This window comes from Coccidioides posadasii, chromosome 2 (assembly GCF_018416015.2).
Source record: "Coccidioides posadasii str. Silveira chromosome 2, complete sequence".
Taxonomy (NCBI): domain Eukaryota; kingdom Fungi; phylum Ascomycota; class Eurotiomycetes; order Onygenales; family Onygenaceae; genus Coccidioides; species Coccidioides posadasii.
In genome coordinates this window covers 7,002,236-7,028,316 of record NC_089408.1, presented here as the reverse complement: position 1 = coordinate 7,028,316, position 26,081 = coordinate 7,002,236, and the positions used below count along the sequence as shown (strand labels likewise).

Here is a 26,081-nt window from a genome sequence, read left to right as displayed (position 1 = left end):
TCCTAAAAGCAAGCATTGATAACCTCGAAAAGCCTTTGGAAGAAAGCTGTAACTGCACAGGGGATACCTTATGTTAGTCTTTGTTTTATCCCTTGACTACTAGAATGCATTCCTTAGGATGGGTTGTGCTCTAAGAAATATTATGTGTATACACAATGGCCCGGGCGGCCATTTCACTTTGAATTCTTGCTTTTGCTGCTGCTATCAAGAGGCATTTATTAGCTATGTTATGTGGTTTGGAAAAGCTATATATAACTATTGAAGAGCGCAATATGCACTTCTGTAGGTATTTCTTTTGTTAGTATGCTTGTCTCTTCTGTTCTCTTTCCACTACCAGCACACAGCTCCACATGCTAGATTCCAATTCCTAAGGTCACTTGTATCGTTGTTCTTCTTACTTAGGCTCTTTTGCGATGACGGATCACAGGTCACCCATCTGCTCTCCATTATATACGGAGTATAGTAGAGCTAGATCCCGCTGTTTAGATTCTTGGAGCCACACTCGTCTATACACTTCATTCGCTTCACGAGCTCGATACAGGGATCATACCATTAGCTCCAGGAGTAAGTTCATCAGAGCTCCTTGGGCGGACCAAGATAAGAAAGTCATCCCACAGCGCAACGATCCCCGTGACAAGCGGGATCAACTGACCAGGCGACGTCAAGTCTGAAATCGGGCTTAGATCGTTCCAATGGATAGTGAGCTCGACTGTGGTTATGAAAAACAAGACTGAGAAGATGGAGACCAAGCTGCGGATCGCAGAATTATGAAAGCGTTGAATGAGCGTTTTTATCATCTCAACCTCTTGTGGGTTGAGTGTTGAAGTATCCACCCCATGGGCGAAGGCATAGGATGCTATCGTGGTCACAAAGGGGACTGCAGACTTTTTCTCGTCCTCAGTCAGTGGTCGCCCTCCATCTCGGTATGAAGCGAAGGTTGTCCGTAGTGCCCTTATGCTAAAATATAGGAAGAAAAGCATGGTAAAACAGGTGAGAGAAAAGACGACGAGTCCGAGCGTCCTAAACCATCCTTGCAGAGATACTTTGGCGAAAAAAAACGTCACGTTCTTCGTCCCCAGTGTTGGCAGCGTAACAGAGAGGCGTACAAAAAACCAGCCGTATGCAGTAGTCACCCACGTTTCCGCAAATAGCACCAGAAATATCCCCACGCCTTCACCGGGTGAGACATCTTCGGTCATAAATGCAATGCGGCCGGGTAGCGTCATCGTGGACAGGAGTAAAAGGACAATGTATGCTTCGCAGGAACTCAGTGCCTGTCTCGCTGCAAGGACAGTCCATGACACGAGGAGCGAGAGCGAGATGCTTCCACTAGCAAACTTGAGACCCGCGGCGGACTTTCGGCTTCGGGCTATATGTAGTAAGAGGCCAATTCCTTGAAAGTAGAATCCGAGGCGTACGCCGATACCGTAGAGCTCTTGGGCCGCGGTTTCGCTGCCAATGAAGCTTTTGTCTTGCGGCGTTATCGGCATCGCTAACTGTCAATGTAGAAGTGGCGCGGGCAGATAGCTTGAAACACAGCCTATTTACCTGGACTGAGTAGAAAAGGTGCTCTGTCAAGAGAGACGAAGCGGGCGCCATGGGCTTTTCTAAGCAGCCAAACCTTGACATTGCCAGCCTTGCGTGCACAAGGCTGCAAGATGCATACATTTAACCCCGGTCTATGGAGCAAATGGTGTGGTTAGACCTGGTTAACCCAGCGACTTCGGCGCGGGGTTGAAGTAATGTGGCATCCCAAGAGACCAGTAAGATCTTGGGTGAGAACTCGACCTTGGGTTTCCCCCACTGTACTGTGAATCTTGCCCTTGTAGGCCATGTTTTTCCTCCTCATATATATATGTATATGTATATATATATATTCCTTCGAAGCTGGCAGGGTCAAGGAGCAAGGGCTGATACGTGTGGATTGTGATAAGTGCTTTTTTGCTGTCCAATGACTAAGCACCCGGGATGGGGAACATATATAGTCCGGTATCCCCGTGCGCTAGATGTGGCTGGAACATTCCCTGTGGCTCCACAACCACCAGCCCCATCCTTGGTGCTTACTAAGCTATGTTCTCTCCGCCGTCGCTCGAATGACGAAGTGCGCTGGTAGCCTGCGAGTGTCCGAACAGCACGACATCGGGACAGCGAACGGCGAAGAAACTTTCTCTCAGTGTCCTTTCTTGATGATTGATGATTGATAATCGCTCATTTGTAATTATCCTACCACTCTTTTAGCCTTTGAACAATTTTCAAGTGAAATATCCTTCTCGTCGCCATGCCACCTTTTCCATCACCTGCGACAGGCCAGCAGCGAGAGTCCTACACGCAAATGGGTCCAGAGCACGACCTCGAATCGATAGGCAAACACTGCCAGTTCGAATACTGTCACCAACTTGATTTCCTCCCATTCCGGTGCGAATCATGCAAGAAGACGTACTGTCTCGACCATCGGACCGAAACGGCGCACAAGTGCCCCAACGCCGGAGAATGGGCTGCGGCGCGAAGGAGGAAAGAAGCCAGTGCCACGAGTAACAATAACAATAATAACCGTATGCTCTCGCCGTCGACACTGCTGCCCAACTCTAAACCGACGATCTATAACTCGGCGCAGTGTTCCCACCCGAAGTGCAAGACGCTTATCCACACGCTTCAGAATCCCGGCGTACATTGCCAGAATTGCAATAGGCATTATTGCTTGTCACATCGGTTGCGCGAAGACCATGATTGTACGAAGCTAATCCCTCTCGGAGCGAGGCCGGTGGGAGGGAAATCTGTGGCGCAGACAAACGTAGACAAAGCGCGTTCCGCATTTTCCAAGTTGCGCGCTTGGGGGAAAGACAAGTCGTCGAGCGTCACGGCGAATCTAGCACCGAAGCCCAAGCCACCAAGCAGCGCAGCCACGCGGATAGCGAACCTAAATGCGCTGAAGAGATCAGCGAAAGGCGACTCGAACCTCGATGTATCGAAGCGGTTTTATCTCCATGTCGAGGCGTCGGCGGATACGACGAAGTCGAAATTTCCCTCCGGGGACTTTTACTTTGATTCGTCATGGAGTGTGGGGCGGGTATTGGACGATGCTGCAAAGAGATTACAGGTGCAGAATGTGAATAATCGTGTGGAAGGGGAGGATGAAAGATTGAGGGTATTTCATGTTGAAGGGGGAAGGCTTTTGGATTTCTCAGAGAAAATTGGGAACTGCAAGGTTGCGCAAGGTGACACAATAGTCTTATTGAGGGGCGTGGGACCACCGATACCCGATTTGATCGAGGCATGATCTCTTCCGTGTATGGCCTAATCTTGAAATTTCTTCATTTGGGCGTTATTTTCGTGAGCAAGTCTTCTGGGTTACATTAGATATCTATCTTACAAGAGCATGGGAGTTCTGGGCGCATTTGACGGGATAAGAATAACAATTTTGCCTTGATATTTGGCCAAATTTCAATATATTGACGACAGTTTAATGAAAACCGTTTCTATTCATTGCGTATAGTTCGTATAAGCAAAAAGGGGCAATGCGGGTATAAATGCAGTCCGAAACGTCCCAAAACGTTTGGAAACAAGAAACTGTCGCAGTTACACGCTCATCTTCATTTTAATCATCTTATGCGGCTTGTACCCAATTACCTCAAAATCGCCCTCTGCCCATCCGTCCATATCCCCACTGCCGCGATCCGTTCGATTGATCCTCAGCTCCGGGAACGTTGTAGGTTCCCGTGTCAACTGCTCCTGCAAGGCTGCGATATGGTCCAGGTACACATGCGCGTCGCCCATAGTATGAATCAGGGTACCAGGATATAAGTCGGCGGCGTGAGCAAGCATATGTGTAAGGAGAGCGTATGAGGCGATGTTAAACGGTACCCCAAGGCCCATATCGCACGATCGTTGGTAGAGAAGACAATTCAAGGTGCCTTTTTGCTTTTTATCCGCATCTTCATTCGTTCCATTCTCCATCTCCGGCAATGCTGCGTTGCAGAAAGATACATAAAACTGCGCGAACATATGACACGGCGGCAGCGCCATCTTCTTCAGATCCGCCGGGTTCCATGCACTCAGAATAATCCGTCGGTCGTACGGATTCTCCTTCAATTTTCGAACCACCTCTGCAATCTGGTCCACCCCCTTGCCGCTATAATCTGCCTTCGCATCCACGTACTCTGCACCAAAATGGCGCCATTGAAACCCGTATACAGGGCCCAAGTCACCAACTTCACGATGCGAGAGACCAACGGAGTCAAGGAACTCTCGACTCCCATTTCCATCCCAGATTTTTACGCCTGCTTCACTAAGAGTAAGCGAAGAAGTGCAGCCCGAGATGAACCAGAGCAATTCTAGGATTACGGCGCGAAGGAAGACGCGTTTGGTGGTGAGGAGAGGTAGAATAGGGATTGGAGTGGATGACGGCGTAGGACCGGGTTTGGAGAGGGAGAATCGAAGCTGTGGAGGAGCGAAGATGGCACATGTACCTGTTCCTGTACGGTCGGGTCTGTGTTCGCCTGTTGCGAGTATGGTGCGGATAAGATTAAGGTATTGATGCTCTTCATGAGTGGGATCATGGGCCGGGTTGGGCGACGGTGAAGGGAATGGGGCGGAGGGTGTTGTCGGCGCTTGAAGTGCCTGAACATGGTCAACAGGTGTATTTGAGGCCATATCTGGACATTAAGAACCTGTTGCTTCCGCAGCGTTTTGTGTGAATGGAGTAATTGAAGACGAAAAGATGCAGCTGCGGTGGTTATCTTATCGGCGTCGCGTCGAGCCACGACGCGAAAATAAGGTTTGTCACGCGGCAACTCTAAAACTACTTTAAGCCCACGAGATTCTCGAGATACTGGACTCTGCAGCAGAACATACTATCGGTCGGACAAATCATTTAAGGAGCTATCTCTGTGGAGCACACCGGGTAGCTGAAGGTGAACCTGAATATGTTTGCATACAAAACAATTCGCAACAATGCACAACCAACACAATCCAAATGCAAGGCATGTTGCAAAGCAGAGGATATCAAAGTATAAAGTCACCCTCTACAGGGTCCCATCGCATTCCCCGCCTTTCCTGGCTAATACTTAATCTACCATCAAGTCTACACCAACTTTCTGTAGCGCATTGACCACCCAGTCAGGATAGTCTGAACGGTTGCTATATAGTTTTCCGAAAAACTCGCGGCAAAAGGCCGGATATCGATCGTCAATGATTGCCTGTCTTGCGGAGTTCATCAAAGAAAGGAGGTAATGAACATTATGCATGGTCAGCCTAGTATGTATGTTAGCTGCCGCTATCTTGGGCTCGCACTCAAGGATGTTCGAAGGAACTCACAAATGCGCACCCGCTGTTTCCTTCGATGCCAAATGGTGAATAAACGCGCGCGTCACACCGAGCCCGCCTTCGGATTTCGGTCTGCATGTAGTGCACTTGCACCCTTCCTCAACTGGTCTATAATCGTTTGCAAACGAGGCATGTCGAAGGCTCAAAGTACCTGAAGATGTCACGGCATTTCCAAATCGCTGTTGAAATTAGTTTCAGGAATGATGCATGTGGATCAGTCACATTACTCACAGCCGTTCGAGTAGGCCAAACGCAATCAAACATATCTGCACCCAATGCGACCGCTACGACTAGATCTTCCGGGTATCCCTTTAACGCCGTTAGTCTGACGAAGAGTACCCAGGCCTCCGGTGGATGCTCACCACGCCCATGACATATCTTGGTTTATTCTCAGGTAATAGCTCTGTGCATGTATCAACTCTTAAATACAGACGTTAGCACGAAACACTCTGCCTTTAATGAGGGAAATCATTACTTACACTTTACAGAATTCATCTTTCGCTTCACCTCCCGACAACCCACCAATGGCAATACCTGGAGTATCCCTCTCGACCATTTGTTTGCAGCACTCTTTGCGCATCTCCAAATCAAGACCACCTTGTATGATACAAAATAAGTTTTGTCTTTCAGGGTATTTGTGCGCATCAATGCATCGATCTAGCCAGCGTACCGAACGCTCCATTGCTTCTTTCATACGGGCGTGATCGGGGGACGTAGTAGCGATGACATCGTCAAGTTGCATAATAATATCTGATCCTATAGAATTCTGTAGTGATATCGAGTGTTCCGGAGTAAGAAGCCTTCACCAAATCAGCCATGTATCTCGAGGAAAGGAAGAGGGGTCCACGGAACACGCACATCGGCGTCCCATCATGCGGACTTAAAAATCGAACTCCATCCTCCGTAACCCTAGCAAGTTTCAATAATGACACCATCTGGAACCTGTTAGATCAGGAAATAATGACAAAAATCTTCCCCATTAGCAACGAAACAATATCACCGCAAAATAGCCTAGCTCTATCTGGGAATTCCAGCCCAGAAGAGGAGCTTCTCAAATGGCAGGCTGGTGTGTAACTCACCCACCACTATCCGTCAATATATTCCTATCCCATCCCTGAAATTTATGCGCGCCGCCTACCGCATCTAGCACTTCCTGGCCTGGCTTTAACCCCAAATGATATGTGTTGTTCAAGCATAACATGCATCCAGTTTGCTTCAGCTGATCCGGCGTGAGTCCTTTAAGGGACGCTTGTGTCGCAACGGGCATGAATATGGGTAATTGGACGGGACCGTGGGGTAGTATGAGGGTGCTGGCGCGGGCTTTGGTTGTCTACATAATTTGGCACGTTAGCCATGGTAGTACGACGTAGAAGGTCTGACGTACTGAGCATCTAGCTTCAAGATCAAATGTTAGGGCAGAGGGCATTGGTTTCCGTGGTGAGTAGCTCATGCTGACTGACGGAGCACGCGATGCTGCTTCTTCGGCGGGCATGGCTGCGGAGTAATGAATAAATTTGCCGATGCTTTTGAGTTGCTGTGAAGTAGGGTATAGGGTAGAGCGTGGAACAATTAAACTGCGGAAAAGGTATTTCATCTCATTATTTTATCGAGTCCTAATTTGTGCTATTCTTTTCAGTGTTGAGATGAATCAAATGCGGCGATGTTATCTAGTGAAAGCTGTGATCAAAGGACCCGCAAAAGTCACTGAGCGCCGAAACTCTCTTTTCGATTGTCTCGGTATTAAATGCTAGCAGCATCAAGAAAACCATGCTTCACATTTATCCTGGTCATGATTCCAAAGCCCTTATTGTCTACATTATCTTAGAAGCTAGAAATGCTTTTATTTGTCGATAAAAATCATACTATGAGGATGTAGAGGGCACTGGTAGGCCAAATATTCAAACTGAGAGCTATCATTATCTGTATTCCCTGATTTATCTATCCCATACCAAACATAGCCCAAATACACGGGTATCCTGCACCCAAATATGCGTTAGGTACTCCATATAACCCAAAGCTGCCCTTCCGAAATAGAACATTGGTTAAAAAGAGATTTATAGGAGAATCATCAATCCAATGCCATAACTGCCCCATATCACTCAGAAAGATCTCACGACCGTCACACATACCGGTCACTGAGGCACATAATATCAACCGCACATGAAGGCGCAGTATCCTTGCTCTTTTCACTCAAACAGTTAGTCAAAGGACAGCTAGTCAATTAGCATCGACTGGCGTGAGCGAATCCCCGTGAGGAATGCTCAGATGGCATTGATATTCGTATCACAGATTTAGTCATACAATTTCTTTTTCAATAGGAGTGTGCCGAAGCTCCTAGTTGAGAGAATAGGTGAAAGAGTCTCAGGCCATCGTTTTGTGCAGGGAGGTCCGTCGCAGATTGGCACACTGGACTGACACTCCCCGGAGCTCACACAATCGTGAACCAGATACCGTGATGCGTTTATTCACGGGATTGTTGCTACTCTCCCCAAATCTGCACCGCTTCCAATGACATCCCACCAATCTCTCCCAACCAATCCTGCGACAGTCTCCCAATCGGATCATCTCCGCAACCATGCTCGTGGATATTTTGTAAATCCCTAAAACAATCCCTCAACACTGAATCCACCGCCAGCGGCGGACTGGTCACCATATCCGGCACAGGCCATGACGTTTCCAGGCCACCGGGTGTGCTTGTGGTATTATTCATATGGGCCATTCCGCTCATGGACATGCTGGATGGAGAACCCAGCCCGCCAATTGGTATGGAACCTTGCGGATGTTGGCTAGTCGCTGATGACGGCGGTGGCGAGCTTAAAAGTTCAATGGCATCGGCGAGAACTGCGTCGCTCAGACGGTGGAACACGTCGTGAGAATTGCGGGAGGCAGACCAGCGCTCGGATACAGCTACCAGCACGTTAGAGCAAGCACGGGTTTCGTTCACAATTTCTATGATAGATGGATCTTCGTCGAGCATCGTGGTCGCGTGGCCTCCGGCTGCTATTCGACGTTTTGCGCGAAAATGCCGACCAACGGCGTAAACGTAAGAAAGGCCTGCCATGAACACGGCGTGTAGCGTAATCCATGTATAGTTAATCCTCCTAGAGCGATGGAGATGAGCATACAAAGTGATAGATTGCTTCGCAGCCATAAAGATCGTTTGTATCGAGACTGGAACTTTCGTCGAAACTGCCGAAAATGCAGGGGACGGGCGGTAGAGCATCAGAATTGCGTTGTGGTATAAAATCTCGTACCACTCATGTGCACGGAAACTTGACCTGTCACCCGGTATTGCACTAGAAAGATCTACAGCAGGAAGATTGAGGGAAGCCGTGTCATGGCGCCATGCCTCAAGTTCCGCTGCCAGGCTTTCTCGAACTTCCAAAGCAGCACTGTCCTCGACTTTCTGCTGAGGGCGCTTTCCACTGTGCAACGAAGCGAGGATCTTGCCACATAGGGTTCTATAGCGAACAATGTGAACGAACAAGGCCGTGCGAGAAAATGACTCGCCGGTTGACGGGTGAAAGCTGGATCCAGGTGGGGTGATATCCAAATCGAATTGGGAATCGGGGAGAGAAACGTCGATATCCTCGAGTCGAATTGCAAAGGGCCGGCCCAGCGTAATGCTCACAACACTGATTTCCGTCTTGTCAACAGAAGGGGTACTATATCATATGAGATCCACATAAAAAGAGAGGAACGTACCGATCCATTGCAACGACGCAAAAGAAACACCGACGTTTAGTTTCTGATCGAATGAATTGATCCGTCGCGCTTAACCCAGACGGATCGGGAGTCTGACGAACCTGATATACAAGCTCTCGATGAAGGCCAAGTTCAAAGCATATTCGCGCCGCGACTCCGACTAAATGCCACATGCCTAGAGAGAACAAGAGAGGAAAAACAAAGAAATCAGTGATCATCACCCATGACCCATCTCGTCCAGCGGGCAGACCATACTTGCAGAAGTATCCTGGATTGAACTCCTCATCCGATACTGCACAAGCAGAAGGATGGCTTGTAGCGCCTTAATCCCACCAAGCTGCAGGACCTCATTAAGCCTGGCCAATGCAATTGCGTGAAAATTTTCGGCATCAGGTCTCGTCTGCCAATCGAATTTATGGAAATCGACCGACGATATAGCTAATATCATATAGTATACAAACGCAGCGGAGTGGTCGCGATCCAGGGACGATGGATCTGCGTATATTTGTTCAAAGGAGGCAAGGACGGTAGGGCGATGGAGGAAAGGGTAGCAAAGGTGGTCATGTTCGAAGTATGCATGGTGTAGGTCTCGCGCGAATAGTTCAGGGGGAATCTGGGAGAGGTCGGTCTTCGGTATTGATGCGAGGGATCCGGGAAGACCACCGGCGGGATAGGGAGAATTGCGTTGGAACTCTCTGGTTTTGAGAGCAATTGACGAAGTAGGTGCAGAAGTTGCTTCTACTGTAGCACGAACAAGGTTGGCAAACAGCACTCCGCTGCCCGATCCTAAGAATTGCCTCTCCCCGCCAGCAGTCAGGGATAGGAACGAAACCTCGTCCGTCACCTCATTGTCGCTGTCTGACCGTGGTTGCTGCTGTTGCTGCTGCTGCTGGTCCTGAGGGAGGGCAGCCATTGCCCGATCCTCACTTGAGGCGCCATTTACTCCCGTGGCCGCAGCAAGCTGACTGTTAGCACTCGCCAATCTCGCAGCCAAAGCACGATTAGTCGCCTCGCACTGCTTCAGCCGGCGCTCTAACCGCTCGACAACCTCTTTTCTATACGTCGGCTCTTTGGAACGATCTGTATATACGCAGGGGACACCGGCCTTCATACACGGGCCGCAGAGAGGTACCTGTTTATCACATCGTGACTTTCGGCGATGGCAACGATCGCAGGCCTGCATGGTCGATCAATTTAGAATTTTTTTGGCCCGATAGCTATTATTATTTTTCGTTGGTCGGTCCTTTTCCTGTTTCCCTCCCTCTTCGGACTCCTTGTCTAACCGCCTAGAAATAATAATAGTTCGCGGCTCCGTTGCGCAATGATAGGGTTTCCGTGAGGCTGGATTGGGTGCTGGCCAGGATGGGTCGGTATCGGTCTCCATGACCGAGGGAGCCAGCGTGAAGTGAGGTGACGGGCGAGCGAGGCCTTGTTGGGGGTTGTTCCGGTCTCGCTGCCCTGATGGTTCGTTCGGTGGATCGTGGGGTCGGCTCCCTGCGGGTCCCGCAGCATTGTCAGGTGTCCTAATTGGCTCAGCACAGACACAGCAGGACGGCGACGAACGCGGCAGAGCGGCGGGAAAAGAAGAGCGCGCAACGCCATGGCCCGGGCAAAAGGGCTCTCTCAACAAGTTATATATTTGCTGGACTGCACAGCACGGGCAAGGCTATAAGTATGTAATCAACGATGGGCGTCCCAATTGAACCGGATAGCCCGTCAACCCTCGTGCAGCCAATCCACAGCACCGACACCCCCATGGACAGCTGGCTGCCGGAACCTGGCACCACAACCACGGCTAGGCCCGGCATTCGGGGCTTTCCAAGTTCCCAGAAAAAAAAAAAGAGGCTACTGGGCTCGGCGGCAGAGTATTGATGAGCGAGATGGACGACCAACGCACGCTCGCGAGTCCGGCGAACACTCAAACCTCACCCTCCTTAGGCGGTATGTGCCTCTCGAAGGTAGTATTACATTGCGTATGCAAGGCCGTGAGCTGACGTCCATTCCATTCAATCCTGGCAAAACTAATTGGGTTCTGGAGGTAACGTACGGATATGCAACAGTTATTCAGCCTGAGAAATATATGTAATAAGAAAAAAAAAAAAAAAAAAAAAAACAAAAAAGAGGGCATGAAGTGGTCGAGAAATAACTGCCTATAACTACCCGAGGTCCAGCTGAACATTGATGTCAGTGCAGCAGCCCACCATGTCGCCCAAAATATTTTCGAATATCGAATATCTAATATGGCAACACCGTGATCAATCCATCGATATAAGGCCAAAAGCTGGCGGAATCGCCTCCAAAACCCAATTTCCCAATGTAGCTGAATATCAAACTAGCTCATAAAATGCGAAGAAATAAAAATGCTGCAAATCGATGAGAAACGGTAACCAAGATGCCTCCACGATATTCTGTAAAATAGAAAAATAAGAAAAAAAAAAAAAGGTTGCCCTATTCCTTTCCCAATGATCAAAGAAATCCGCCGCTCTTTTCAAACTGTGAAGTACAAAAAAAAAGCCCATTTCTGCCGTGTCAAACGTACAGGCTGCCCTAAAAATCTAGCCAAAAGAGGAGAGAGGAAGAAGAGGAAGAAAAGGATAGAGGGAGGTACATGTGAAGTTACGCCGCGACGAGACGTCATGGTGATATGTCTAGAAAATCGATCATCGGGGAGGAAGTTATGGAAAGGTAATGGAGCTGTAATGACGATATCTCGCCGAGACGTAATCACGAAAGAAATGCGGTGGTGGGACGTAGTTTGTACTAGAAGAAGCCGTGTCAAGGCGACGGTGCCTTGCAACTAGGAAGGCCGGTTGGATCGGCTGTGTGTGTTCCCCTGTTGGTTTTGAGTGTAAAGCTGTCCTGGCAGGGTGGTAGAGAGCGGCGCTGACAATTGCGAGTTCAGACACGTGAGCGCAACTTCGGCGGCGTCTTCTTTGGCATTGTGGAGGTATTGGCCGTCGTAGAAATAGCGAGCAGCGAAGTTCGTACCCTGGATGGTCACACTACTCGACCAGGCGGTTCGACCTCCTGGAAGACAGAACGGCTTTGTGTCAACATCATGCTTCTCCGAACTTAAGCTAAGGGCGCTAGCCATCGTATTCCTTCACTAATGTTCCCATTGCGAGAAGAAAACGTAGATGGAGAATTGTTTCTCAAGGAGCGGCGGGGAAAGTGAACCAAGTTTGAACATAAGGATAATGGAATGAGATACCTCGGCGGTCCGATACGAGGCTGAAAACCGGCTCCGGCAGCTGTGACAGCTTGCAATAATCTATCGCGCATGTTAACAAGATGCTGTTCTTAGCATTGAAACGGTTGAGAGCTCGAACCTTGAAGTTTTTCCTGCCATGTGGGGCGGGTCACTCCGTTAACGGTAGCAGCGGCCATTTTTCACAAGGGTGCTTTGGCTGAAATCTGTGCAAGCTGGTCATGATGGATCAGATATCTTGCAACACCTTTCAATTATCCCAAGGAGCTTACCGAAAGACAGTGGGATGAGGGGTATCACTGGGTTGTGACGTCGGGGAAGCTAGGTATCCGCGTTTGGTTTCCTCCTTTTGTAGAAGAGAAATCAATGCGATCGGCGACAGAAGGGGGGAGTACTGCGGATATTATAAGAATCGAGACGGGAGCGGTAGAGCTAAGGTAAAGCCGTTTATATCACTCGACGTGAGAGGTTCTTTGAGGATTCGCGTTTGAATCCACGCCACTGGAGTGGTTCTGGCCAGCGTCCTAATAAAGAGCCGAACATTATGCAGGAAAGAAAAGAAATCAGGATGGGCAAATATGTCATAGTTGTCCTCCACACACACACGCAGCACAAGCCATTTGCAACTCTCCGTGCGTTGCAGTTGGGCTAACCCCCATCCTCGACAAGGTGCCAGGAGGATGATGGGTCGGCCCGCTGCACTCCCATTAGATCTTTTGGGAGAACATGACAAGCTAAATGGGTGAACAAAACAACCCTGCAAATGTAGGCCTGCATATCCTCCGGAACGAAAGGAAAACAACCTCAGCGGGAAAAGGGGGCGCGGAAAAGGAATGATTGGTGAAGAGGCATCATCTCTACCCCACCAGAGCACGATTGAAGGTGGAGGGGTAAAGCAAATGGGCCAAAGTCGGACGCAGTATGATATAGCCAGCCCCGGTGCGAATCGGAGTGTCAACTGCGAGGGGTTTTGCCCTAGTTCCCTTATTTTTTTTCTTATTCCTTTTTTTTTTCCCTCTCTTTTTCTCTCTCTTAGGCGAAGGCCAGATCGAATCGCGTTAATCGGCCCGGTTAATTGTCATGAGAGAGAGAGAGAGAAAAAATTGGACCAAGCCAGGGTGATGTGTTGTGGAGAGAGGGAGAGCAGGTTGGGCAGCGGAGATCTCTTGCGAAGGGCCCAGCAGAGCGTTGCCAGCTCATCAATTGGCAGACAGGCGAGAACCCGAAAGAAAATACAAAAAAGCGAGCATACGAGTGAAAAGATGAGGCATAGACGAGTGGGAGACAAAATTGCTGCCCTTCATGGAGGGGTCAAGCAGCTGAAGGGCCGCAGGTCTCCTGGGTTGATCCCCGATCGGCAGACCTGGGGAAAAGCTCTCGAAATGCTGTAAAGACAGAAATAGACGACCAGCCAGTGGAGCTCCCCAGAAAAGTCAGCAGCAAGAAGGGCGGCCGTCGGTCGTCTTGAATCCCATGTCCTTCCAGCAGGGCCGACGTGCAGACAGACGCGGCACCAGCAGGGATGCGCTGGGATAAAAGTGGATGGTTCAACAGGGGACGTCCGATTTTCTCGCAGACATGATTCGCTGCTTTTTCAGCTTTTTTTCAATTTTTTTTTTTTTCGCCCTCACGGAGCTTTCGCTCTATGTTGGGCATTCATACGTGCAGCTGTTCATCCCACACGAACTCCAGGGAGAAAAGTACGTGATTAAGGGAAATTCTAGTCAAGCAAGTGACCGCAAACGGTCTAAAATTAAAATATTAGGCAAGAAACACCGTGTTTCGAAAATCGTCTGCTTAGCCGCCTGAACATGGTGTGAACACCTCAATTGGCGTCGTATAAAGTTAAGGCCAGGCGATACTTTCTCGAGAACTTAACCAGCTAGCGGCGAGTAAGGCCGGCTCTTCCGAAAGCCCATGCCCTTTCGCCATAATACTCTAACTGTGAGGAAAAAGAAAAACACCCTTCTCTGCTCCGGCAGAAGCATCATCACTCATGTGTCATCCGGATACCTGGTAAGTATGCAGGGGCACATTCAACTAGATTCAAAATCAACCCGCGAACCGCACCGTGGCTGCAAGTATTCAAATCTGCGCCCGAAAATATGCAATCCACGCTATTAGTTAGACAATTGTGACTGTTCGTTGCTGCTTGTTACGATACATGCTCAATGCTGCCCATTCCATCAGTCCCGGAGATCATCTGAGTGCCCGGAAAAAAAAAAAAAAAAAAAAAAAAAAAAAGAAATGAAGAAAAAAAAAAAAAAAGGTCGCTTGCAAATGCGGGTGCCAGAACGATGATGAACAGGGAATAAAAGATTTGGCTCGAATAGGAGAAACGGTAGCCTAATGGCAACTGCAACGACTGGGGTGTGCGCAGGACACGATATTAAAAATTCATGTAAGACCAAAACCGGCTATGTGCATCGTTCATAAATATCATAACACATGTGCTGTAGGTATGCAATTGCGCGCTCAAATATGAAAAGCTGAGAGACTAAACACCCCCTATGTGTCAGAACCGTGCATTCATGTTGTACTGCTACTCGTCCACATCATTCTTGCAAGCAAACAAGTCGAGCATTAATACATTAATCGAATAAAATAAAACCGATTGCTAATACGCTATTTTATAGTAAGAAGTTGTCATGACCCGTGGCCACGAAAAACTAGCTGGCGAATCGAATTGATATGTTGAGAGCCGGAAGACCATCGATTTTGGAAAACCTTGTCGAAAAGCTTGGTCGAAACAAGAGACTCGACGCTCTTGATAAACGTGGACGCAATGGGAGAGGACGGACGTGACTTTTCTTTGTTGTGCCAGCGGCGCCTGATATTGTCATCAACCAGGGCAATCAGGCCTGTAGCGATGACAACACTAATGCTTAGTTGTCAGTAACTTGAAACATGCCGTTCCAGATGGGTTGCAGGGAGAACCCACTCAGCAATATCGCTCATTTTGCCAAATATTGCCGCGTCACTGATCCATATCGACGATGGCGGTACCCAACCTCCCTTGGACTCTTCGTCAAACGCTTCCATGGGAGCCAACGCCTCTGGGACAATATGTGCGACGGGCTTCGGCTTACTGAGATCATACAGATGGTAGGATAGCTCCTCGGAACCGCCGTGATGCCGAATTGACCTCCTCCACTGATATTTTGTACTCCAGTATTCGTAATCGTAGCGTTTGGAAATTTTCGAACCACGTCTCCGGACATCCACATGAGCATAATTGGAAAACTCTAGCTTTATCGTGTTTGTTGGAGATGGTTCATTTTGCGAGGGTGGCGCATCCCTTTCGGGGAACCCGTTCTTCTCAGATGACTCATCTTCCTCCGTTCCTGATTTATAGCCCGAATCTTGCCTTCTGAGATGATTGAGGTTTGTCTGCTGAGACTTCGACTTTGTGCGAAACGGCGAAAAATTGGCCCAGGAGAACGCTGTGTATCGCTTTTCGTTGGCACACTCTCGGTACTTTCTCGCGGAATGACACACTTCTCTGCCAGATTGACGACAGTATCGCCTGAACGAGAATTTCCTCTCCTGCAAGTCAAGCATTCGCAGGTGGAAAAGAATAACTTCGCATTGCCGCCCTCGAGTCTCAGTCACAAGCGTGGATACGCGTAGATTCAGGTTACCGTCGCGGGTCGTATCGTCGTGGCTGACCATAAGCTTTCTACACGAGGGGAACAATCTGCCAAAGCTGGTCGGATTTGAAGCGATCGCTTCAGCTGGAAATGCCTCGTATCTGTCGCGGACGAGCTCTGTGTGGATTTTCTTCTTCAATTCTTCGCGACAGGGTATCGTTGAGGCGTATGTACTCGTGGATGTCCTCGGATCATCGTCCTTTGTAAACCAATCGGGCACACCTAGCCTCGGCGGACCTTGTGGGTTGCATGTTGTTTGAATATCAGAATCGCCTCGCCGATGGACGCTGCTGCTGGTGGTGGTACGGAGAATTCGGCTTCGTGAAATAGATTCTCGGGGGGGTGTAGGAGACGAGCCCATTTCGAAAGGTGATTGATTGTCTTATTGGCAGATGTCCCAAGGCAAGACAACGCCCTAATTAGAGGGTATACTGCGATGGGTGATTGATAACAAAGGCAAATAGAGGGTTTTGGATAGACTTGATGGTGACGGAGCTCTCGAAATCGATGGGACAAAAGTCAAAGAGTAATGACAGCATTGCCATCAACGGGAGAAATCCATGGTTCTTTCTAATATAAGCTTTTTGTGGGTTTTTTGAAACAAAATGATACTTGTCAGCCAGGTAAAGGTGAGACTTGGTGAAATAAATGGTCTCGAGTGAAGGTGAGGGAATGCCAGTGAAGCGAGGGACAATGGCCAACAACGGTGGAGGGGAGAGAACGGTTTCCTGCAGACCATATAACTAATTCAAATCAAGTCGGGATCTTAACAGACGACACGAGCTGGAGAAGAGAAGAAGGGAAGGGGGGGAAAAAAAATAAAAGAGGAGAGAGAAACGAAAGACAGCATCAAGACATTATTAGGTGAAACTAATAATCCCATTATGCATGTTGGAGTCCATTTTTCGACCTCCTATTGTTTGCCAGTCCCTCCTTCGGGCATTTCTTTTACGAAACAATCAGCACGGCCATACCCTGAGTGGGATGGAGGATGTCTTCGACCGGGGGCCCTTGGCTGTCTTGGAATGATCCTCGTGCTGCATTGTTTTATCTAATAGCTGCACGTCAAAGGGGAACTGCATTAGGGCTTCTCTCGTGAGTGGCCAGCCGCACCAGACCGACTCGGATGGTGTGGCATATGCACCTCTGGGTTTCGCATGTGTAATCATGGAGCGAGGGCGAAAGATGGTGCTGATTTGCCCGGGCTGCTCTGTTCTCCGTCGTTCCCATGCGTCGCCCGCCTTTGACGAACCGTCTGCTCGCGAGCGGTTTGCTGTCCAGCACTGCTGCTTCTGGCTGGAATTGAACAACGCGATTCTTCCCGAAACCGTCATGTGACCGCACAGCTTGCGCTAGCCGCATTTGTGTGATCACGTGGAGATAAGGGCTGGCCCGTCGAGATAACACGCCGATTGGGCAGAAAGTGCCGCCGCCCGCTGGGTTTCCCGTTCCGCTTGTCCCAGCCGGAGAACGCCAATCCGCCCTGTAGCTCACCCCAGGACGACATAAGTTGCAAGGGATAATCTGGTGTGCATTCTTCCTTTCAAGAGCCCTCATTATGAGCGCATCCTCTGCTCCGGAGCCATCTGCAGACATGCCCTCTCCGTCCCGCGCCTCCGCCTTGCTTGCGAACCTCTCCTCCGTGACCTCCCGCATCTCCGCCGCCTCAGTCCCCGGCAGTTCTGTCCGCCTCGTCGCTGTCTCCAAGCTCAAGCCCGCATCCGACATCCTCGCCCTCTACAACCCACCCACATCCCACCTTCATTTCGGTGAAAACTACCTGCAAGAGCTCCTCGAAAAATCCAAAATCCTGCCCCCGGAAATCAGATGGCACTTCATCGGCGGGCTACAGTCGAACAAATGTGTCACACTAGCGAGGGATGTGAGAGGTCTCTGGGCCGTCGAGAGTGTAGACACACAGAAGAAAGCGACCCTGCTAGACAAAGGGTGGGGCGAGAGACTAAAGAATCACTCCGCACAGCAGCAGCAACAAGAACAGAGCAGAGCGGAGCCGGAGCGATTGCGTGTTTTTGTCCAGGTGAATACCTCCGGAGAAGAGAGTAAGTCTGGTGTTGAGCCATCACAGGCGGTGGAATTGTGCCGGTTTATCAGGGAGCAGTGTCCACGGTTGAAGCTAGAGGGCCTAATGACTATCGGGGCCATTGCGCGGTCCAAGGCAACAACCCCGGAGACTCAGAATGAAGATTTTGACTGTTTGAGAGAGACAAGGGATAGAATTTGCCAAGAATTGGGATTGGAAGGGGAGGAGAAGCTGGAGTTGAGCATGGGTATGAGTGAAGACTTTGAGGGTGCTATTGCCATGGGGAGCAATGAGGTTAGAGTGGGGAGCACGATTTTCGGAGCTCGTCCTCCAAAAGGAGAAGCAAAAGTGGTTCCCTGAACTGCCACATTCTATAATCAGGGAAAAAAAAAGAAAAAAAAAAGGAAGAAAAAGAAAGAGGATAATTGAAGGGACTGTCGATACCCGTACGCTCAAAGACCAAATTAATTAAAAGCATTATATACAATGTATATTATCCTTATCCCAAAGGACGGTGAACAAAGTGAACGCGCGATGCCTTGCCATGCCTTGAAATGCCGCTGATGTCATCCGGGATAGTCGGTGCGTTTGACAATCCTACTATTCGAGATGTTATCTATACATATCATCATTTGATACTCCTTGCGCTAGTCTTTCTTCCATTAATTTCACCAGTGCCGGTGGCACGTCTTCCTGTGTGGCTCGAATGGTTATCCGATACATCTGCTTCGGTGTCAGTAAAGGTCAAAAAATGACATATATGTCGCGGCGCAGGCCTACCATTTTCTCGTAGTTGGGCTCCAGCCTCATCAAACATCCTGTCTTTCGGCTCTCAGCCTGATAAACAGCACATCCAACAATGTTCTTTGGATTTGGGTCGACTCCGGGTAATATCTTCCACTTAAATCCTTCCACGATCCGACGGGTCGATGCTTCATTTATCGTTCGATTCTTAATGTTGACCAGTCCAAACGTTGATTGCGACTCAAGCGGGCCCCCTCCGATCTGCCTCCAGCGTTTGAAGAAGTCGTCGGAGGCTAACCCGGATGCATCCATGTACCTGTGCATGAGAACAGGTAGTTGAAGAGTGTATGCTTGAAGTGCACCAGCCAAGTATGATATTCGAATTGTCGGTGCCTTGGTAAAGGGGCCAAGACATTCAAAGCATACAGTCTGCTGGGTTTGACTTGCAGGAAAAACATCCGGCTCCGGTAAGCTCTTGGTGTCCACCTTTAAACCGGTAGGAGAAGGGTTATCGAGGGTTGTTGTGAAAGACCCAATAGAAAACGAAGACTTGTTGGTAAAGTACAGTTTACAGACACCAAGATGGCCGCGATATTCCGACCGCAAGCCAACTTGAATCTGGGCGTCTTCAAACAGGACTCCCTCATCGACAAAAAAGAGTCTGTTGAATCCGATATCCCAATCTGGTGAAAGATGTGCAGCGCTTGCCAAATTTGGCGCAGTTGCGTCTGAGGCTGCTAAGTCCAAACCCAATAAGTCGCTTGAGGCACCTGTTTTCGATGCTCCATTGGTCCCAGATATGCCGTTGGCCGGAGTTGTGAAGGAACGCTTTAAGCCCGACTTCTGAGTCAACATAAATTCCTTTTCGTCTGCATTGGCATCCTTTCCACCGACTACCCAAGTACGCTTATCGCTGGTTCCAGCACTCTTTTGATGCAATCGGGATAGAAGCACTGATATTCTCTCCGAAAAAGGTGGCATTTCGTCACAGACCGTACGCAGAAGATCATCGGTTGGCAATAGGGCAAGTTGGAGATATTCATAAGCACGCTGCTGCAATTCGGAGTCCGGAGAATGTGAGTAGGCACGGAATACTTGTAACAGCTGAGGCTTAATCTCTGGGAATAGATTGACAAACTTGACGAAGCATGACAATATGAAGGCTCGAGTGTGGTCTGAGGAGTATGCCATTTTGGAATAAAGAGCCAGAAACTGTTCTATGGGAGAACAGCCTTTGTTATCGGCGATCAAGTGACCAAATTCGCCCAAAATATAGGCCCCGATCTTCACTAGGCTGTCGTGACAATCGCCTTTGGTATATCCCAAGATATGCTGCGCAGCATATGCCTGAAGCTCTTCGTTATTGGTAACGACTTGGATGACTCGTTGCCAGACCTCATCGCTGACATGGTCACCTGCAACATGGAGCAACTTAAGTGAGATATCAACATACCACTGGGCGTCTGTGGCATATCTTTCTGTCAATATAGCTATCTTAAGCACCATCTCTTCTCGAATGGCATAGTCGGCGGTTTGGAGATATTTAAGGAGCTCATTCACGATAGGTCGTGCGTTAGTCGTATCACACATGCTGTACAATAAGTCCAGCCCCTTTCGTCTTACACTGATATCACGGTCCCGCAGAGAACCGATGATGATGTTCTGATGCTTTTTTATGGGATCCAAAGTCTCCGCTCTGGCGGCGAAATGCGTCATTGCTTCCAACCCCAGATATCGCACATTGGTTTCTCGAGACTGGATGAATTTACCAAGTCGAGTTGAAATCTGCATCATAAGTGCCTGTTCGCTCTCGAGATGAATAAGGAGGTTGATTGCTTCGAAAAGAACTGCATTCTGCGCGTTGTTCTGCTGTACATTCTTTGGAATATCCACAGCAAGATTCATGATTTCTTGAAGGGACTGTCTGATGAGGCCGCGGACGTGTGTATCTTCTGTTGTAGTAATCCAATTAGAGATGCCATAAGTAAGCCCAGGAGGTATTTCACGTACCCGATGGGGGATAATATTGGAGCAGACGCAGCAATTTCACTTGTATCCATGGGCAAGGTACTTTATAATAAATATAGTCGGCCGGGATATCCTTATCAACCACGATTCTTTTTAACCTTTGCGCAGCTTTCACGTAGCTCCCTTTGTACTGTTCGGGGCTGTCTTGAACAAGCGCCATTACGAGGGACGTGACGGAAAGGGTAACACCTATATCAGGGTCATCCATGAGAGAAACGATGCGCTCTGCCCACTCCTGCTGCACGATGCCCGGGTACTTGCGGTAGAGGCGTAATAAGGTAAGAGCAGCCTTCTTCTTCACGAACGCTTTAGATGTCCTATAACGCCATATTAGCCAAAGGCTCACGCGAGGCGACCATAGAGCTTACGGAGAGATCAATAACCGATGGACGTCGGCACTTAACGCCTCGCCCATCTCCCTGCCACCCACATTGGCAACTGCATGGAGAGCCAGACAATTGTTTAGCTCATTATGATCGAGTAAGTCTTTCCGAATACTATTGACAACTAAATGCAAAAGTTCATGTTGTTCGTGGAGAAAGAGCGTCACGGCCAGGTATCCAATCTGTTTCTCCGAGTATTTAGAGGCCGATACCAGGTTAACAGCCTCTAAATGCCCAAAATCGATATCGTATCCCTGGATGTAGATATAGAGGAGCTTGCAGACATATTTCTTCTTCTGATACCCATTCAAGTTTCCATCCTTGAACTTTTGCCTGATGTTAGCCAACTCCTTATTGATCCGCTTCTCCTCCAGTTCACGAGCTCGAGCGTTCCGCAGATCGGCTATGAATTGGACCAATCCTCGCATAGTTGTCGACATTATGGCGGTTTAGTACGACCGAGTTGGCCGTTCGCTCTATCCGGACTTTGCAGGTCCAGTTAGGCTTCACGCGGAACTCAACACTGACATATTTCCGAGAGTATCACCGAGAACAGCATGAGCATCACCACCGATGCCAAGTTTCGGGGAAGGGTGACGAATGGATCGACCGCGGGATTGGCGTTGCAATGGCTCCAGCCAGGGGAAGCCTGAAGGCCACAGCAGCAAAGCGATTTAGGATCTCCGAGAAGAGGAGCGAAGAACACAGTGCAAACGCGGTAAAACGAACAAAGCAAAAGATTTCAAGCTTGGCTCAAAGATCGACTCGCTTGCAGGTGAAGATGTCGCCCTTTCGTTGGAGGCCTTGCCCTTCCTGCTACCCTTTTCGGTCTATCCCGACAATAACACTGCTGGATCCCTGGACGGGAGACCAGTTCCACGGAATAAACTTACGCCGCGAGCTAATCAACCGGGCGCCAAGACCACAGGACGCATTTTCTTATCTCCGGCGCTAGTCGCCGACAGCCGAACTTAGTGGTCGCCAAGATATCAATCGCAGCGCGGCTTCCCGACAACCACCCGAACGGTGAATCAACAGATACTTTGACAATGGAACTTTAGAGTTGTATCTGAGACCCGTTACAGAGTACTGAGTATATTTCGCATTGCTAACCATGCTATAACAATCACAGTTTGTCCTTTGATGCTCGTACAATCACATTCCCTAGAATCCCGATGTTCAAACCTCCAAACTCCATTTATATATTGACACCCAGCACATTCCCCACCCAAGCAGCAAAGCCTGAAATCCTATCAATGGACAGACCGATAATCTGTGTCTATGCTTGTGTGGTGAAGTCAATCTCACCCGGGAAATTTCCGGCATCAACAGCCTTTTCGCAGGTGCAAGAGTCTGGCTCGGATACAAAACCGTTAGTCAACAACGACACTACCGATGAATCATTGCTAGGGTCCGGGTAACTATACTCACCAGCAATTCTACGGCCGCATGGACACGTCTCCCCTGTAGGTGGATGGTTCTCCGTCTCTGCCCGTTCGCAAGTACACTGCCCGGCGGGGCGGCTTCCTGTAATTCGAGCCAAAAGGCCACTGGTCAGACACCACGGACTGCGCCTGCGAATGGAAAATGGGGAATACCTACTGCAGGAACATCTGGGGCCTGAAGTATCATTTTCGGTGCGTGCCCTTTCGCAATTGCAGTGGAGGGCGTGTTGCTTTCCGCAGGAGCATCTGGCCTGTGCTGCGCAGACACAACCCTCCTTGGAGGAGTGGCAGCAAGATAGCGGTGGTACAACCATTCTTTTTCTTGTCAAATGTTTATATCTCTTCAGAATTTTAAAGGTATTTGGGCCAAAAAGGAGGTCGTCGATCGATTGAGTGGTTACGCAAGGGTGGAGGCTTTGGATATATTTGCGACTGGCAGGACTGATCAGTCAACAACAACAATTAAACAATGAAATTTTGAATAAGGAAAGTTACAAAATAATCTACAGGATTTCAACCAGCTGATGAGCTTTTATACTACTGCTCAATCCATTCTATCCGCCGTTCTTGCCTGGTCGCGTTTCACTGCGTCATCAGTCATCTCATTGGCAATAGCTGGAAGATGATTGGTGAATGCGAACCATTGCACCACTATCGACAAACATCTGTGCAAACCCTTCAAATGGTGCAAACAATGGTGGTGGCCTGATATCACAGATCACCATCAGTGAGCCGTGGTTCATGCCGCAGGGCTACGGGCGAACAAGGTTTGATGGTATGACGGGAACGGGCGTGTCTCAAGGGTGCTGTGATCAATCTTAATAAGTTTAAATAACTACAACTTTATTTTCATAGATAGTATCAACAAGAGTGAATGATGATGGTGCAAGGCAGGAGGTTTCAAGGATGGGGAGTACGGAGTACTAAGACAACAAAAAAGGTGGCAGGAATGGCGATTAAAAAAGAAAATAAAATAAAATAAAAAAGGTTTAGAATACAATCAACAGAATAGGATGGTCAGATCTGAATGTATTACCCAGAAGCATGCAGAAATCATTTTTATCCCAAAGACATCAAGTCGTTCGCCAGGAAGAGTCGACGCGTGTGGGGGATTTCGAATGCAAGCAGAATGCAATGTCCTTTAGTATATTTTAAGATCCCATATCCCACATATTTTTCACCGGATTAGTGGAATAAGGAATTTCAACAAACCGTGGGCTGGGTTCGAAAGCAACCCCAGAAGCCGTATAGCCCATGGTCGGCGAAGCCCCTTGCGGACAAGATATGTCGAATGAGCTAAGACCAAAGCACGAATTCGGCCGAAGGACTTGCTCTTCCGACGAAACAGAAAGGGGAGTGGTCGACATTGTGCTGGCCATCGGGCTCTGCACCTCCTTCTGAGAAGCTGTAAAAACAATTAGGTCGTGTTCATGAACCCCGTTCTGTGAATGCTTACCGGATCTCTCATGGAAACCTCCGACTGATACTGGAGTAGCTAGCTGCTTCTCATAGTAGCTGTGTGATGGTGTTATGGGTGTATTTGGGCTACGGTTCATGGTATGAGGTGATAATTTGGAGGGCGACAGGCGTGCTGAGATACCTCCCAAGGATACACCACTCCACTTGCGGTTTAACGGCGACCTTACTTCCGAAGGATTCGTTGACTCAGGTACAGTTGCTGATTCTGATGGTGGTGTAGGCATCTGGGAGTATGTCCATGATATTACAGGTAACTTCCGCTCGTTGGCTGAGGAATTCGAAATGATGTTGTCGGGGCTCGTGTTGTCTTCCGCCACTGACAACGGGTCTGACGCATAGTACCCATAGGTAGGCGGACTACTCGACGGAGCTGTGACATACTCTTCTCCCGAGAGCTTTATGCTTTCAATCACCAATGGCACGTCATTTCTCCCGAGCGAATTATCACAGTGTGTCGCGGCAGATGCTGGTGTATTTGAATAGTTGGTGTAAGGCCAACGGAGTGCTTTTGCCATGTCAAAATCCTCTGGAACTGCTCTTGATTTTAGGATCCTTTCTCTATCGTCGGTAGACAACCTCTTTAATTTGGCTCTCCTTTGCGACAATATCAGTTCGTAAATCCTCTTCTGCTCACAGGGATCGCTGCATACCGATTTTGAAACCAAACCTGAACTTGTCTCGGGCTTAACCCCGGTATCTCACGGGAAAGACGCTCTCTATGAGCGGCGTCAGGATGTGCTTGTCGTGTGAACTCGCTCATAAGATAGCGTGTTTGGCTATGGCTGAGTCTGGGTTTTATGCTCATATTAGCAATTGAAAAATATGCATACAGTCCTAATGCAAAGAGCTGACCTGAAACGCTTCATCTTCCTCTTCGATGTCTTCTCCTCTAATATTCCGCCACCCATAGTTTGAGGCCCATCGTCACTTTGGATCTCGTCATGACACGGTGACTGTTCCCCATTGCGCCTTTCGTTAGATCCAGTGCAATCCCTTCCAAGCGCGGGAGCTGGCCAAGCATATGCTTGACGTTGTTGAGTGTTTTCGACCTTGCTGTAATGTCGAGAGTTGCTATATATTGGGCTGTGTTCACGTAGTGACCAACTAGCACTCTCAACACGGCACGTAGAGGCACCCAAGAGGTCCACTGGGCTGGCCTTGCATGTGCCCATTTTATTGCAGGTAAGTCTTCACTGCACAGAGACTGAATGCTCCAATTTTCAATTGGTAAGAGGGCAGGTTTGTAGTGAGATAATCATCAGCTACCACAACTAGAAGATTTCGTAACGACAAAATAATGGCATCCGGTAGCAGTCCTGTATTCGATTAGCCTAAGCTCCAAAAATCACTAAAATGGAACAAAAATGAGAGAGACGGGTTAAAGGGATGAAACAATTTGACATTGGCTCCATTGCCAATAATAATGCAGAGCTAAAAATATCAACTTCACAGCTGCAAGGCAGCGTGCCTTTTCAAAATCCTCACGCAGGATTATCTAGGTAGAATTAGAGAAAGATATACCCACCTAGTCTAGTCGATATCTGACCTCATAGAATCACTTTCACAGGAACCGGTTCAGTCACAATATCAAATGCTTCAAGAAGGGAAATGGCTTGACAAAGAGCTCAAAGGGAGGCGCAGAACTCACTGTTAATATTTGAATTGATAAGCCAATCTATACCAAAAAAACATATGACCTACCAACCAGTAGGCATGTTCTTCAACCCTGTCAAAAGTACTTATATGTGGCCATGACCCAGCATGGAACTAAGGGCCATGATAACGGTGCGGGGCAGGGTAGTATCAGCCCGGCTTGCGGTCAGGTCTTTGATCCCCAGAACTCTTCCTGCCGGGAAGAAACTTCTCTAGGAACAGTCGATATATGCAAGGAATCAACCAGAAGAGCGGTTTAGGTCTCAGATCCCCCATTGCTTGTCATGGAAACCATGCCTTGTGCGGCTGCAAGAACTCATCTGACTCTGCAAAGTCACCATGTTATCGCCTACCCTGGTCTCCTGGTGGAAGGAAGGGTTGCCTTATCCTCTCGTATCGGATGTTGTCAGAATGCGCATCATC

At 48.7% G+C, this 26,081-nt stretch overlaps 10 protein-coding genes across 10 annotated transcripts; 2 read left to right on the top strand and 8 right to left on the bottom strand.

Annotated features, from left to right (window-relative positions):
* Positions 1-264: 264 nt before the first annotated feature.
* Positions 265-1,842, bottom strand: D8B26_004712 (uncharacterized protein). The gene has a single exon (XM_003070478.2). It carries the CDS (start codon positions 1,488-1,490, stop codon positions 525-527), a length of 966 nt encoding a protein of 321 aa, XP_003070524.1. The 5' UTR covers positions 1,491-1,842; the 3' UTR covers positions 265-524.
* Positions 1,843-2,238: 396 nt separating this feature from the next.
* Positions 2,239-3,403, top strand: D8B26_004711 (uncharacterized protein). Its single transcript, XM_003070477.2, has one exon. It carries the CDS (start codon positions 2,279-2,281, stop codon positions 3,275-3,277), a length of 999 nt encoding a protein of 332 aa, XP_003070523.1. The 5' UTR covers positions 2,239-2,278; the 3' UTR covers positions 3,278-3,403.
* A 107-nt stretch (positions 3,404-3,510) lies between these two features.
* Positions 3,511-4,650, bottom strand: TMP1 (Thymidylate synthase; the record flags this gene model as incomplete). Its single annotated transcript, XM_003070476.2, has 1 exon — positions 3,511-4,650. The coding sequence occupies one exon, from the start codon at positions 4,648-4,650 to the stop codon at positions 3,577-3,579; it is 1,074 nt and encodes a 357-aa protein (XP_003070522.1). The 3' UTR covers positions 3,511-3,576.
* Positions 4,651-4,856: 206 nt separating this feature from the next.
* On the bottom strand, positions 4,857-6,941 carry D8B26_004709 (uncharacterized protein). Its single transcript, XM_003070475.2, has 8 exons — positions 6,707-6,941; positions 6,402-6,652; positions 6,181-6,264; positions 5,802-6,122; positions 5,685-5,742; positions 5,554-5,631; positions 5,314-5,501; positions 4,857-5,250 (listed from the first exon to the last, which is right to left on the bottom strand). Exons 1-8 carry the CDS (start codon positions 6,914-6,916, stop codon positions 5,064-5,066), a joined length of 1,377 nt encoding a protein of 458 aa, XP_003070521.2. The 5' UTR covers positions 6,917-6,941; the 3' UTR covers positions 4,857-5,063.
* Positions 6,942-7,229: 288 nt separating this feature from the next.
* Positions 7,230-10,314, bottom strand: D8B26_004708 (uncharacterized protein). Its single transcript, XM_066124572.1, has 3 exons — positions 9,283-10,314; positions 9,028-9,202; positions 7,230-8,957 (listed from the first exon to the last, which is right to left on the bottom strand). Exons 1-3 carry the CDS (start codon positions 10,208-10,210, stop codon positions 7,802-7,804), a joined length of 2,259 nt encoding a protein of 752 aa, XP_065980653.1. The 5' UTR covers positions 10,211-10,314; the 3' UTR covers positions 7,230-7,801.
* Positions 10,315-14,237: 3,923 nt separating this feature from the next.
* Positions 14,238-16,946, bottom strand: D8B26_004707 (uncharacterized protein). The gene is made up of 2 exons (XM_066124571.1): positions 15,177-16,946; positions 14,238-15,113 (listed from the first exon to the last, which is right to left on the bottom strand). The coding sequence occupies exons 1-2, from the start codon at positions 16,244-16,246 to the stop codon at positions 14,882-14,884; spliced, it is 1,302 nt and encodes a 433-aa protein (XP_065980652.1). The 5' UTR covers positions 16,247-16,946; the 3' UTR covers positions 14,238-14,881.
* A 399-nt stretch (positions 16,947-17,345) lies between these two features.
* On the bottom strand, positions 17,346-21,912 carry D8B26_004705 (uncharacterized protein). Its single transcript, XM_003070471.2, has 4 exons — positions 21,067-21,912; positions 20,681-21,015; positions 18,707-20,622; positions 17,346-18,649 (listed from the first exon to the last, which is right to left on the bottom strand). The coding sequence occupies exons 1-4, from the start codon at positions 21,519-21,521 to the stop codon at positions 18,539-18,541; spliced, it is 2,817 nt and encodes a 938-aa protein (XP_003070517.1). The 5' UTR covers positions 21,522-21,912; the 3' UTR covers positions 17,346-18,538.
* On the top strand, positions 17,444-18,286 carry D8B26_004706 (uncharacterized protein; the record flags this gene model as incomplete). The annotated part of the gene is made up of 1 exon (XM_003070472.2): positions 17,444-18,286. The coding sequence occupies one exon, from the start codon at positions 17,444-17,446 to the stop codon at positions 18,284-18,286; it is 843 nt and encodes a 280-aa protein (XP_003070518.1).
* A 238-nt stretch (positions 21,913-22,150) lies between the features above and the next one.
* Positions 22,151-23,000, bottom strand: D8B26_008423 (uncharacterized protein). Its single transcript, XM_003070470.2, has 3 exons — positions 22,684-23,000; positions 22,513-22,608; positions 22,151-22,434 (listed from the first exon to the last, which is right to left on the bottom strand). Exons 1-3 carry the CDS (start codon positions 22,838-22,840, stop codon positions 22,361-22,363), a joined length of 327 nt encoding a protein of 108 aa, XP_003070516.1. The 5' UTR covers positions 22,841-23,000; the 3' UTR covers positions 22,151-22,360.
* Positions 23,001-23,677: 677 nt separating this feature from the next.
* D8B26_004704 (uncharacterized protein) lies at positions 23,678-25,177 on the bottom strand (the record flags this gene model as incomplete). Its single annotated transcript, XM_066124570.1, has 4 exons — positions 23,678-23,931; positions 23,983-24,599; positions 24,656-24,793; positions 24,858-25,177. The coding sequence occupies 4 exons, from the start codon at positions 25,175-25,177 to the stop codon at positions 23,678-23,680; spliced, it is 1,329 nt and encodes a 442-aa protein (XP_065980651.1).
* Positions 25,178-26,081: the final 904 nt, after the last annotated feature.

What these genes read in the sequence shown, in the direction of transcription:
- D8B26_004712 (XM_003070478.2), bottom strand. Translation starts at nt 1,490, where the DNA reads ATGCCGATAACGCCGCAAGACAAAAGCTTCATTGGCAGCGAAACCGCG.
- D8B26_004711 (XM_003070477.2), top strand. Translation starts at nt 2,279, where the DNA reads ATGCCACCTTTTCCATCACCTGCGACAGGCCAGCAGCGAGAGTCCTAC.
- D8B26_004709 (XM_003070475.2), bottom strand. Translation starts at nt 6,916, where the DNA reads ATGAAATACCTTTTCCGCAGTTTAATTGTTCCACGCTCTACCCTATAC. An exon ending in CCGCATGATGGGACGCCGAT is followed by an intron (nt 6,123 to 6,180) that starts GTGCGTGTTCCG and finishes GATTTGGTGAAG; the next exon opens with GCTTCTTACTCCGGAACACT. An exon ending in CAAGATATGTCATGGGCGTG is followed by an intron (nt 5,632 to 5,684) that starts GTGAGCATCCAC and finishes ACGGCGTTAAAG; the next exon opens with GGATACCCGGAAGATCTAGT.
- D8B26_004708 (XM_066124572.1), bottom strand. Translation starts at nt 10,210, where the DNA reads ATGCAGGCCTGCGATCGTTGCCATCGCCGAAAGTCACGATGTGATAAA. An exon ending in AATCCAGGATACTTCTGCAA is followed by an intron (nt 9,203 to 9,282) that starts GTATGGTCTGCC and finishes TGTTCTCTCTAG; the next exon opens with GCATGTGGCATTTAGTCGGA. An exon ending in TGCGTCGTTGCAATGGATCG is followed by an intron (nt 8,958 to 9,027) that starts GTACGTTCCTCT and finishes GACGGAAATCAG; the next exon opens with TGTTGTGAGCATTACGCTGG.
- D8B26_004707 (XM_066124571.1), bottom strand. Translation starts at nt 16,246, where the DNA reads ATGGGCTCGTCTCCTACACCCCCCCGAGAATCTATTTCACGAAGCCGA. An exon ending in AAAATGAGCGATATTGCTGA is followed by an intron (nt 15,114 to 15,176) that starts GTGGGTTCTCCC and finishes ACTAAGCATTAG; the next exon opens with TGTTGTCATCGCTACAGGCC.
- D8B26_004705 (XM_003070471.2), bottom strand. Translation starts at nt 21,521, where the DNA reads ATGTCGACAACTATGCGAGGATTGGTCCAATTCATAGCCGATCTGCGG. An exon ending in CCAATATTATCCCCCATCGG is followed by an intron (nt 20,623 to 20,680) that starts GTACGTGAAATA and finishes TTACTACAACAG; the next exon opens with AAGATACACACGTCCGCGGC. An exon ending in AGCCCAACTACGAGAAAATG is followed by an intron (nt 18,650 to 18,706) that starts GTAGGCCTGCGC and finishes ACACCGAAGCAG; the next exon opens with ATGTATCGGATAACCATTCG.
- D8B26_008423 (XM_003070470.2), bottom strand. Translation starts at nt 22,840, where the DNA reads ATGGTTGTACCACCGCTATCTTGCTGCCACTCCTCCAAGGAGGGTTGT. An exon ending in AGGCCCCAGATGTTCCTGCA is followed by an intron (nt 22,609 to 22,683) that starts GTAGGTATTCCC and finishes CTCGAATTACAG; the next exon opens with GAAGCCGCCCCGCCGGGCAG. An exon ending in ATGCGGCCGTAGAATTGCTG is followed by an intron (nt 22,435 to 22,512) that starts GTGAGTATAGTT and finishes TATCCGAGCCAG; the next exon opens with ACTCTTGCACCTGCGAAAAG.